Source organism: Cydia amplana, chromosome 7, assembly GCF_948474715.1.
Source record: "Cydia amplana chromosome 7, ilCydAmpl1.1, whole genome shotgun sequence".
NCBI lineage: Eukaryota > Metazoa > Arthropoda > Insecta > Lepidoptera > Tortricidae > Cydia > Cydia amplana.
In genome coordinates, this window is record NC_086075.1 from 18,813,359 (window position 1) to 18,826,559 (window position 13,201).

Here is a 13,201-nt window from a genome sequence, read left to right on the forward strand (position 1 = left end):
GGGTTCAACCAAAAAAATCCGATACAAATATTTTTTTAGTTTTAAGTAACGCCAGAGACACTATACCTACTTTTGACGTTCCATATGTGAAAGTAACATATGGTGGTTGGCGCTTACACTATGCTTCAATACTATTATTGTGGTGCTACGCGACGTAAGCGCCGATTGCCATTAGGTACCTCCGGTGAAACGACACATTTATTTATTACTATCGTTTGATGACAGACCTATAAAATTAAATATCAATAATGACGGAGACTTCAAAGAGCTTCGTAGATTTGACCCCCTGCATAGGAGTTTCTATGAAGGAAGGGTATGATTTTTATGGAACCGAAAGAACAAAAATAAAGTAATAACTACTTTAGTTATTTAAGTAAAAGTTTTATTCAATAAATTAAATAATATTTACAATCTTAATCATAAGGCACAAGACATAAGTCAGGTAACGCCTGACGTACCTAATTTAACGCTTACAAAGGATTCTGAATGACATAGAATCTTATTTGAAAGTTTTTAAGCAGGGGTTTCATTATACAACATAATGGAATACAGCAGCCATGGCAAGCACGGTCATGGATAAGATTGAGGTGACAGCAGAGTCAGCGAGGTCAGGTGTTTCAGGCTGGGTGAGCTCTGGCCTGGGTTCAAGCTCCGTTGCGGGTGCTTCCGTGGGCGGCTCGGTGGTGGTGACCACAGGCTGGTAGCCTGCGTTGAGGAAATTGTTGACGTCGTTGACAATGCCGGCGGTCCATTGGATGGCCAGTCTGGCGGACTCGGCTCCGTTCATGACGGCCTGGTACGATGTGCCCAGGAGAGCCTGGTTTGCGGTCGCCCATTGTTGGAACTAGTGAAAGAAATATTGACCGTTAGGATTTAAAAAAAATAACATTACCGATGATCGTCTTTGAAAATTGAAACAATTTTTTAACTAAGTTTAACATTTTAATATAAGTAATGAAAATTAAAAGATTTTGTTCGTATTTTGTAAGAAAATTTCAAAGTTGATAAAAATCCTAAGGGATATATATATATACGAAATATATAAGAATTTAAATCATAAATTGCTGAGCAATTTAAATCATAATATATTAAATCATAATATCATCTAACTACAAAATACCATCACATACTAAATTTTCGGATAAGAGTTAGTTTCGATTAAGAGCCTTTGCTTATTATTAATGAGATATTTTAGTCATCAATTGTCACACTATTACACTAGAAATACCAACCGCGTCAATTTCAGCTTCAGTTCTCAGCCTACTCGACACGTAAGACAATGGAGAAGCAATATTGGGGTACCTGAAAATAAAAAGGAACATTTTAATGCAAAATACACACAAAACAATCACATAAAATAAATAAAAAGAGAAGATGAAAGAAACTTACGCCGCGAGGACTAATTGGTAGTTGTTTTGAATAAAGTTAAAGAAAATCTGTGTGTTTTCTTCATTGCCGGCAGCGGCGGAGTTCAAAGCGGTGGCGTAATCCTGATGACGGATCAGTTCGTTTTCGGTGAAGATGTCGGTCAGGAACCTAGAAAGACAATATCAATTAGTTCGTCCTTGATGAAGAATCAGATAAAAAGCTCCACGATGAAGTTACATTTCAGTGTCAGGTATATAGGTATAAAATAAATAAATATTTGGGGGATAATCTTATACAGATCGACCTAGCCCCCAACTTAGCAAAGCTTGTACTATGGGTACTAGGCGACGATATACATATATACGTATATAGATAAATACATACTTATATACATTGAAAACACCCATGACTCAGGAACAAATATCTGTGTTCATCACACATATAAACGGTAGCCTAACAGTTTAGATTATTTTCATAATTTAAAAGTAAATTATAAGATGGTACTGGTCTGGTCCCTTCAATATGGTTTTACAAGCTTTATTTAACTTGCAATGTACCTATGTACTTATGTAAATATGTAGTTAACTATGTTTGTACGGGTCAAATCTTGCAAGCGAAATTTTTCTTTATCAACATGATTTTTAATAGAGTTAATGGGAACAATATAAAAATGTACTCACACGGCGAGAGCATCAGCGGATCGGGTACAACCAAGAGTTTGAAGTAGAAGAATCTTCTCGGTGTAAACGTTGTGCTGGACAAAGCGCGTGCGCAGAACGTAGAAGTCTTCCTCAGTACCTTCGCGAAGAGCGTTGCAGTACACGTATGCGCGATTATCAGGGTACACCCTGTAAATTAGGAAATATGATATAAATAAAAATGTCAGTTAACATTAAAATATACAAAACTTAGGTACCTGGGTTAAAGAACCTAACGAAACTGAAGAGTTTAAAGCTTATCGAATTGTTTGGAGAAATTCGTGGTACTATTTAGAACACGACTACGGTAAAGGACCAATTCAAATGAGTAAAAGTAATGCAATAATGACAGTTGTTATAATGTAGCTTAATCATGTCGATTAATTTACCAAAAAATCGGACTGCTTGGAGAATCATTGTATATGTCTCTAAGCCAAGCCATCATCTCTACTGCCAAGATCTTTAGACCGAGGAGCTACCGCGAAAACCGAAACTCTCTGTCACTCTAATTCCGCTTTCATTGGAGTAAAAGAGAAAGATCCCCGCAATTTGCGAAACTCGGTTTTCGCGGTAGCCCCTCTGTATTAACTTAAGAGATACATAGAAGCACCACGTTAAGAAAATTGTGTGCATATGAGAGTAAAGAAAAAAACCGGCCAAGTGCGAGTCGGACTCGCGCACGGAGGGTTCCGTACCATCAACAAAAAATAGAGCAAAACAAGCAAAAAAACGGTCACCCATCCAAGTACTGACCCCGCCCGACGTTGCTTAACTTCGGTCAAAAATCACGTTTGTTGTATGGGAGCCCCACTTAAATCTTTATTTTATTCTGTTTTTAACAACAGAAATACATCATCTGTGAAAATTTCAACTGTCTAGCTATCACGGTTCGTGAGATACAGCCTGGTGACAGACGGACGGACGGATGGACGAACGGACGGACGGACGGACGGACGGACAGCGGAGTCTTAGTAATAGGGTCCCGTTTTTACCCTTTGGGTACGGAACCCTAAAAAGGGGTTAAATTTTAATAGCTACGGATAATTACACTTACTCAATATTTGAGGTCTTTAAAGCGTTGAACTGATTGACAGCAGCGGTACGGCAGGCGGGATCCCTGTTGAGCTGGCACATGATGGGGGCCAGTTGCCAGCGGAGGTAGGATCTCATGAACTCTTCGGAGTCTGAACTCGGGTAGTAGGTGAGATCGGCCATGACGGTGGTAGACCATTGAGCGATCAAATCCTAAACACAATATATAACTTAACACAAAGAATAACAAAACAGTAGCTGTGACTAAACCCATTGTAATAATTGTACTGATTTACAAGCAAAAGCAGATACTCTTCTGTTCTGCTCAAGACAACTTATATAATATGTATTTGAATTCATAAATGTCAAAAACATGGAATATGTGTCTCGTAAAAAGTTATGGCTAGCAGACCAAACTTAATTTGAAGGATGTGCGCGGTATTGTAGTTTTTGTATATATGGAAAATGTGACTAAACCCATTGTAATAATTGTACTGATTTACAAGTCTTCTGTTCTGCTCAAGACAATGTATATATTTGAATTCATAAATTTAATAAGGTGTAAAAAATTTACAACATGGAATATGTGTCTCGTAACACGATTAACAGATGTAATTTAAGATAATTTATTATCTTTAAGCCAGTAAATCTTGGGTGCATTTTGCGTTGCGTATTCTACAGCCCAGATCAATGGACTATCTGGGTAAAATGGAAATTACCTCAAGAGGTTCCAAGTAGATGGTGCCAGTCAGCCTGGTCCTGAGCCAGGTGAAGCCAGTCATGGCAGCCACCCAGGGAGCGTAGTCGGTCTCAAACTCTAAGAAGGAGAGGATGTTGAGGGCCTTGGTGTAGCTCATGATGCCAGACCGTGCGTATTGGAAGACATCGTTGACGATCTGTGGAAAAATAATTAAATTAGTATAATTGTATCTAAATATTTTTTTTCTATCAACTAGGTCTTCTAAGTACCTAATGACAATATGTGTTACATAAAAATACTATGTTAATTTAGTTGTGTTGGTTACCTGCGCCTTATTGTATTCGTGAATCTGGGTTCTAGCCTCTCCTCTTAGGGCGGCAGTAATGAGATCCCAAGTGTAGTCATCATAGTTCACGCGGTAGTAACCTGAAATCAATGCGAAGCTAAGAAAACTGTTCGCTATTGTAGTCTCAATCTGCCTTAATTTAGATCATCTTGCATTATAATAATGTACAGGATGGTAAATAATATGTTTGCAAACTTACCAGTCTGTTGTTTGTTGAACAGAACCCACTCGTCGCCGACGGAGCCACGGTTGATGACAGTGACCGCCTTGCGGATAATGTGCGTGGGTTTAGTGTTGCTGAAGTCAGGATTGCTGGCGGTGGAGAAACTGATCGGGATGACCCATTGTGTGTTCACGTCCAGATACCCGTTGTTGATATCGAATCGGCGCTGAAAAGCAATAGAAAAGCGACTTTGTTGAAGAAATGTGAGAAAATGTATTACCGGGAAACTATACGTGATTAACAAATACTAAGGGCAAATGCAACGGCCGTGATTTGCTGCAAAACAGAGAGAGAGTTTTAGAGAGTATCGTTTTTGATTAAAACAATCGCCAGTTTTGGTGAACTAACATAGAAAATAATAACAATAATTAGCGTTTTCCTCAAATTTATTTATCCCAAGAGAAACATTTATATAGGTTTATGAAATGGAAAACTGAAACCAAACGAATGTTGTTATACCTACAATTACTATTTGTGTATCAAATGTATCTTAATACAACGAATATTAAATTAAAATACGACAATATTATAATAAATACAACCCAATATTATTATATTAGTATTATACCTGATGAATGGTCATATCGCCTGTTTGGTGGTTGACTTGCACGTAAAGTACAGGGTGTCCGGCTTGGTGGCTAAAAGAGCGGTAATATTCAACCAGAGAGAAGTCAGGACCGTACTCGCTAAGAGTACCAGCGGCTCGGCCAGCCTCTTCCAAAGCAGTGAACAGATCAATTGGGAAAGCAGTCTCGAATTGCCTGTTAAGAACAAAGTCAGTCAATAAACAAATATTTAGACAATACAAAGCATACTATCATAATTAAAAGAAATTAAGATCGTTGTAAACATTTCATATTTCATGACACAATTCCAAAATTTCGATACCTACTAAAATGATCATTTTGGGAAATATTTATTTCTACATGAACCTACAAAGAAACCAAAACATAAATCAGTGAGTTCAAGTAAAAATATAATAAATAACTGCTGGTCTCAAAGCATAAACTTAAATTGCTAAGACATTTATTGCATGGAAGGCGTGGAAGGATCTTGTGGAGCCCTATCCACCTCCGGGGTACCCTAGGACAGACAACAACAACAACAACATTTATTGCATACTTATTCGTCAAGTAATTCCTCAAGCCGGCTCTGTGAACTTCAAAGCCAAGAAGATGTTCAGTCATCCTGATGATTGCAGCTCCCTTGTTGTATGACAGAGTCGTAAACATGCCGCTGACGGACGCCGGGCTTCCAATACCAGTCGTGGATGATAATGGGTGAGCGTTAGCAGTGGAGTCGCTGAGCAAAGCGGTGTGGACTTGCTCGGTTATGAACCTGGTCTCTAAACCCATATAATCCTCGACCTGGAAATGATTGTGCAGATTTAGAGAGCAACTCAAATGTAGAAATTAAAAAAAATATATGTTGGAATTGAACCAACGGAAGGGGAAGAATCCTTGACAAGCGCACGTTGGCCTCACAATGCAGCTGTCGAGGCATGGCTCAATGTTGACGGCAACATTTTAACTGCTTAAAAGCTTTCAGCGAAAATTAATTTAGAATTCAATAGATTTGAACTTACCCAGTGAGTAAGGAAATATTGGTAGTATCTGGCAAAGCCTTCGTTTAGCCACAGATCATCCCACCAGTCGCAAGTGACCAAGTTTCCGAACCACATGTGAGCAATCTCGTGAGACAAGATGTAAGCGATCAGCTGCTTATAGTTGTTGGTGGTGTGAGCGGGGTCGTACATGAGGTAGGCTTCCCTGTTAAGTTATAAATTTGATGACAAGGTACCCAAACAAGTAATTATTATGATTAGTTGGGTAACATTAACTCCGAAAGATTGAATAGTTAAAACGTTCAAGGATACATCTTTATTTTAGAAATTGCTTGATGAGTCACTGATGTAGCTTTCATTATAGCCTTCTACTGGCGATGCATTTATGGTCGGTAAGTCACCCTAAAGATTTTTCTGTTATACTCTCTCGACGGACCGCTAAGTCAGAACCTAATTCAATTAAAATTCAATTCAAAATATTCAAATTTCCCTTACCTGTACGTTAGCAATCCCCAGTTCTCCATAGCACCAGCGGAGAAGTCAGGAATCGCAGCCTGAGTCATCTTAATATGATCAGCCACACTGTAGAAGTCGTAGTCAGTGTGGTTATTCATCTCAGCCAAAAGCTCCTGACCCACTTCCAAAGCGTACTGTCCCTGGCCGGTGGAAATAGCATTGGGACGGGCAATGACTTCATAGATGAGTTCGTTGTTGTCATTGGTAACCTCTAAAGTGCCATATTCAGCAACTATTATAGCCAAGAGGTAAGTTGACATGATAGGAGTTCTGTGATAAATGTCATCCTGGTAGCCACTGTAAGTAAAATTAAATATAATAATTAAATATATATTTGTCTTAAGCGAAATTAATATCGATACCAATATGTATTGACACGTTTTCCTTTATTAAAAAGAGTTAACCAAAGATATTTATAAGGCATAGTCGTAAGTACTAACAAAAAAATGATCCCTGATGGTCCTGTAATAAATGAATTTATTTATTATTTATTTAAAGATATTATGACACTAGAATTGTTATCCCTATTATTAAGATAGTGTAAGCCAAATTGGATAAATCAACCTTACCGAAGGTAAGTATATTATACACTGTCCCAGACTGATACTACCATAGAGTTTTCAATTAAAATACTTACGGATTATTGGTAGATTCTACAGTTGAAGCGATACGGGTAGCCGACCAGCTGCTGTATGCGGTCGGGCGTCTGATGGTGACATCGAAAGTAGCTTTGAAGCTTGGCTCATCGTAGCAAGGGAAAGCCTTGCGGGCCGACGTGGCCTGGAACTGGGTGCTCGCCATCCAGCTGAAATATACAACCAATCGTTATAGCATAACATTTAAGAACTCACAAACCAATTAGAAAAAGAAACCAGGGGCCTTACCATGATTTCCTTATTGCGATTCTTTTTAGGACCTAAAATGAATCGTTAAAGGACGGAGCTATGCGACTTATATAGCTCCGTCCTTTAGCGATTCAGTTTCGGTCCTAAACAGAATCGCAATAAGGACATCGTGGTAAGGCCCCAATAAGTCATACCTGACTTGATCGTTGTAGTTATTCTTAAACCAACTCCTGTAAATGCCGTACATATCATCACGCATAGGAGCCTCAAAAGTGATGGTCAAAGTGTAAATGACAGGATTTGTGGCATCATAGGCAAGAGTTTCAGTGGCGAGGTTGATCCTTAAGAACTGGTAGTCAGGTTCTTCGACGTATGTAACAGGGACGGAAGTAGTGCCTTGAACTAGTGTAACAGTGCCGATAGTTAAGTCTTCAGACTGGATAACGATTTGGTTGACTCCAGTTTGGGTGGCGTGTAAGAGAATTTCAACTGTCCCAGCGAAGGTTTGTGGATCAGTCGTGAAGTCCAAGGCCCAAAGGATGTTGTAATGAGTAGGTCTAGTGGTGGTGGGCAGTCTGTACAAAGCGGCTTCTTCATCGTTAAAGGCAACTGCTACATCATATTTTTCAAAGATTTCGCCTTCTAGTTTTTCATCTCCGAAGATGGTTGTTTTCAGCTTTGTTTGTTTTGGTGGAATGGCGTAGGCGCAGTAACACGCCACGGCGAGGACTAGAAGTTTCATAGCCGCCATCTAAAGGTAAAAAACAATATCACTATAAATAACGTCGTTTTTGTTTCTAAGTTACAGATACAATGTTTAATTAACGTTTCATAATATTATCACCGATGCAAATTTGTAACTTTTGTGCAGGGATGCTTAGTACTGCAAATCTATTTACATTACCGATTCTAGGTATACATTACTCGTAATTTGTAGAAGCTAAAATGATCATTATCATGAGGCATAAATTTCGTATGTTTTATTTATGTTTTAGGATCATCCAGGTTCACTAATTGTCAGTTAAGGGTGTTGCTGCAAGTAGTTTGGCTAGATATGACTAGGTCATTTGTCAGGACTTCCCCTGTCATGTCAGGACTCTTAGTCCTTTGTCTGGATTTTTGTTGGCTTTTCGAGTGTTAGGATTTTTAGAAACCACAACTAACAATTAGCTAGAGGAAAGCAAAGATGAAAATGAGAAGGAGAGAACAGTAAACAAAACTTGTGTGTTTTTATTTGTATTTGTGACATAAACTAACAACGAATAAAGAACTTTTCCTTTTATTTTACTTTACTTTACATATAAAAAAAAATCTAATGAAACTGGAATATCGCTTATGTCACAATTTTTCTAGGCCATTCTTTTTTTTATGCCAACCCTAGTTGTTACGTACTATTGATCGTATAAACTTAGGACATCGATCATTCTAGATGACGTTGTTGCACGTTTTTAGCCTAGCTCTAGTTTTTATGACATTGATATCTTTATTAGTATGATTAAGTGAAAAATTACTAATGATAAGACTGGCTAATCAATAGCATTGACGTTAATGCCAAGAATTATTGTAATTTTGCCTAACGAACCGATATGATCTAATTGATAGCAGTCCAATAAAGGGATTACACAATCAATTACATTTTACTAACAGATCCTGAAGTTTGACATTTCCTGCAGCAATGCAGCATTACTGCCGACAGTATTGTTGCAGTAAGTGACAAAATCGGTATTGATTACCGGGTAATTGTATTTCCTGCAGTAACGCAGTCGGCAGCAATACTCCACAGCACCGCTGCAAGCGAGACTTCACTGGAAGTCTGAATCCGAATAATCTTTAAAATTATTTAACAGCGCTTTTTGTTTCAAAAACATAACGCAAGGAAAGGATAGCTTTCTCATTCCTTAAAATCGACCATCAAAAGATAGAGAATAACCAAGTAAAGATACTTTATTCGAAGACACTTAACCAAAAGCACCCAGTAAAGACACTTCTTCGAAGTTTACGTCAGTTTTGGTGAATGGACCTACATTAGTAGCAACCATGATTGATGACAATTAAGAGACAGTTGCACCATCTACAATTAAGAAACTGATCGTCACACGGCAGAGATCTATAAAAACTTCCCATGCACTAAAAATTTGCGAACGCTTTAACGGTGATAGACGGTTTGGTGCAACCGATTTAATTGACAAATTGTAAGCTCTATTTCAAGGAAATAAAGTCTACCAATGCCTAATTAAGTATGTTGAAGCAAAGTTTAATGAAAATATCATACCTTTCCTCGTAAAGCCGGCACCTTGCAACGTGCCAAGCTAGCGACTGGATTACTTTAATCTCAATTATTAAAATATAGGTAATCATGCCCGATATAATCAGCTTCGATAGTTTATCACCACCATATTTTATCTGCCGCCGGTACAGGTAGGTATAATGGTGTGAAGTCAAAAGCTAATCACTTTGTAATGGAAGAAATCATCGTTTTGCCAATCAGGTTTTCTTTGGAAATAAATTAATAATTTCCAAAATTTGCTAGGTTCTCTTTAAACTTCGGGACTGTTCATGGTTTGCCTTTTATCTCACTTACAATACAAATAATACAATACTCTTTATTGCACACCTCAATAAAAGAAACAAGGGGTTAAATTTAGCTCAGTATTTCTGGGGGCTTAGCCAATCGATATGTCAATCGATATATTTTTTTTGAAGTGAAAACTTCTTTAGCGGCGCTGGGCACTATTTGAGGTGGGGAAAAAATGATAAACTCGAGACAGCGTAAGGCGATCACGTGACCGTAAGGGGCGTAAGGCGATCACGTGGCCGTAAGCCCCGTAAGGTGGCCACTCATAATTTAAATGGCAATTAAATCAATAAAGAAAAACTCAATGCTATTTGACATTTATGTTGCGGACTCCTTTTCAAGACTCTTTACTTACCTATGTTCAAATAATTTGACGTTGTTGTGGCAGTATGTAAATAAACATGTCAATGAAAAAGTGTGATCTTATTTGAGAATGATAATAATATATAATAAATAAATAGAACACCTCCGCTAAACGTATGTATTATGTTACCGGGCGTCGGTAATGTTACTATGTAAGTGTGTAGTGTGTGTTACTATGTAGTGAGGTGAGTTTTCACTTCTATCGGCACTCCCGGAGTGCAACCGTTGTTGCTTGTTTTTAGGGTTCCGTAGCCAAATGGCAAAAAACGGAACCCTTATAGATTCGTCATGTCTGTCTGTCTGTCTGTCTGTCCGTCTGTCCGTGTATGTCACAGTCACTTTTCTCCGAAACTATAAGAACTATACTGTTGAAACTTGGTAAGTAGATGTATTCTGTGAACCGCATTAAGATTTTCACACAAAAATAGAAAAAAAAGAATAAATTTTTGGGGTTCCCTATACTTAGAACTGAAACTCAAAATTTTTTTTTCATCAAACCTATACGTGTGGGGTATCTATGGATAGGTCTTCAAAAATGATATTGAGGTTTCTAATATCATTTTTTTCTAAACTGAATAGTTTGCGCGAGAGACACTTCCAAAGTGGTAAAATGTGTGTCCCCCCCCCCCCCTGTAACTTCTAAAATAACAGAATGATAAAACTAAAAAAAATATATGATGTACATTACCGTGTAAACTTCCACCGAAAATTGGTTTGAACGAGATCTAGTAAGTAGTTTTTTTTTAATACGTCATAAATCGCCTAAATACGGAACCCTTCATGGGCGAGTCCGACTCGCACTTGGCCGCTTTTTTCATTTAGCGTTTGTCATCTTGGTATATAGTTGGTAGGCCCCAGTTTCAGGTAGTCTGTGCGGAAAGAGAAGAGTCGTGGAATGTATGGGGCCCAATACATTCCACGACTCTTCTCTTTCCGAACTGACTCTATCGGTATTTGTTTCCCGACTCTATCGTCTCGCGACTTTTATGCATATTTTCTCTTACACACTGCTACCGTTGTCTAGGTCTAGGTTTTATCTTATGATTTTCGGCGGCCCTTGCGGATACACTTCGACCCATAGGGGTCTTTTGTGCAATTACCCCCTTAGGCTTTAGATCCATGCATCAACTACTCAAGAGCGATCATCTCCTGTGCCGGATGATGGAGCTCATGGGTACGTTTTGAAATTATGGGTTTTATATAAGTATGACGTAGTTGTTTTGGGAGAGGGGAACTGAGGAATTCGGCTTAAGTAATGGAGGATATACATATAAAAATATTTATTAGTTTAAATACTTACTTGAAATAGCACGAAACAAGACTCGTATTTTTGGAATGAATTTATGTTCCTAATCTTTTAGGTTTATTTTTGCCAATATTCTCATAGATTCTGATTTGAATGTAACTCAACTCTAATTATTGTCTATGCTCTAAAACGAAAACGTTTTTCGGGGATTTCCCGAAATACTTGCGAAATACGGGAAGTACCGTTCGTTCGTTCACTTGACATTATTTGTTTGGTGTCATAATTTAATCGCGTCCGAGTCATTAGATTTAACTTGCTTTATGTTATGAACAGGCATCGGAGTTTTTGTCGCATGGTAAGACTAATAGCAAGCTATGGAGTCGACATTTGCCATAAATGTAAACTCTTATTATAACTTATATGAAAGAAATATTTTCTCAAGTGCTATTTCAAATGAGGTTGGGATATAGTTTTAGAGCATAACTACCCAATGGGGAGCAAAGTAGGAACATTTACCCCAATTTTAATTAATTTTACATATGCATTTATTTTTCCTTGCACCCTATTCCATTTTAGAATCTAGCAAAAAACCTGACGGGATACTCAGTCTACTACACTCAACTATACGACACTCAAGGCTTTTCGTAGTCTACACACTCAATAATACGCTGGAGCACTCAATTATTTGGGTGTTGAGTTTATATTTTTACTTTTCTCTGCTATAAATATGTAAGAAATGTTTAGTCGCGCCATGATGATTCACAAATCAAAAACTAAGACCAATGCAATTCAGTTTTCTCAAAATCAAGACTCAAAATTTGATTAAATGTATGGTCTTTTTATAGGACGGCTAGAGGTTAGGTACTTCCATTACCTATAAATCATGAAATTTTAATTAAGGCACTGATGAGATTGTTCCGATAGCCAAATACTCAATCTAGATAAAATGAATGAACTATTACTCATTACGGAATGTACCTATGAACATGAAAATACTCGTGAAGATTCGTTCAACAAGTTTGTGCATATATATGTAATAAGTACATAAAGTAGGACATGCAATGGGGTCGTATCTCGTCGCATAATAATTGATTGTCCTAATTTAATGTTACGCATAAAACTCTTTTCGCATAATTTTTCTCCAGCTGAAACAGAAAGTATTTTCGAAAATATTTTGTATATTAGGTTGTGTAGAACAGCGTAGGTTAGGTTAGGTTTCTTTTATATACTTTTTCAGAAATGTTAGCACAATGACAATTATGCGAACGGGAGTGCAAGTTTTATGCGTAACATTACATTAGGACAATCAATTATTGTGTGTTGTCTATTTTTGTTTGTAGGATTTCGATAATAATTGGTAAAGTTCCGTATTCTTTACAATATAAGCGCAATTTCTCCGTATGTCCTAAAAAATCTTCCACTAAGTTACGAAAACGTATTGTATTTTCGTAACTCAACGGGATATTACCTACATAATATAGGTACCTACATGTTTTTCGGGACAAGTTGTGATTTCGTATTAATTTGGGACAGATTTAGGAGCTCTACAAACCGATCTATATCATGCAGATGTAACGAAAAAAAACAAACAAATAAAAATCGGCCCAAATAACGGTTGTGATCACACTCTCCCTGATTTCCTACCGTTCCCCATTGTTTATCGCGGATAAACCCGATAAACAAAACATTGTATCAATAGGTAGGTACCTAATTATTAAGACATTT

The 13,201-nt window shown here is 37.6% G+C and overlaps 1 protein-coding gene across 1 annotated transcript; it reads right to left on the minus strand.

The window, feature by feature from the left end:
* Positions 1-401: 401 nt before the first annotated feature.
* Positions 402-9,699, minus strand: LOC134649531 (membrane alanyl aminopeptidase-like). Its single transcript, XM_063504296.1, has 15 exons — positions 9,565-9,699; positions 7,487-8,043; positions 7,085-7,252; positions 6,427-6,744; positions 5,953-6,136; positions 5,490-5,734; positions 4,936-5,128; positions 4,344-4,533; positions 4,124-4,224; positions 3,818-3,994; positions 3,121-3,311; positions 2,049-2,216; positions 1,390-1,536; positions 1,233-1,302; positions 402-844 (listed from the first exon to the last, which is right to left on the minus strand). Exons 2-15 carry the CDS (start codon positions 8,041-8,043, stop codon positions 530-532), a joined length of 3,024 nt encoding a protein of 1,007 aa, XP_063360366.1. The 5' UTR covers positions 9,565-9,699; the 3' UTR covers positions 402-529.
* Positions 9,700-13,201: the final 3,502 nt, after the last annotated feature.

Bases quoted from the DNA above. Each gene is read 5' to 3' on its own strand.
- LOC134649531 (XM_063504296.1), bottom strand. From the start codon at position 8,043: ATGGCGGCTATGAAACTTCTAGTCCTCGCCGTGGCGTGTTACTGCGCC. The intron at 6,137-6,426 runs GTAAGGGAAATT...ATAACTTAACAG, and splicing joins TGGGGATTGCTAACGTACAG to GGAAGCCTACCTCATGTACG. The intron at 4,534-4,935 runs GTATAATACTAA...ATTGCTTTTCAG, and splicing joins GCGATATGACCATTCATCAG to CGCCGATTCGATATCAACAA.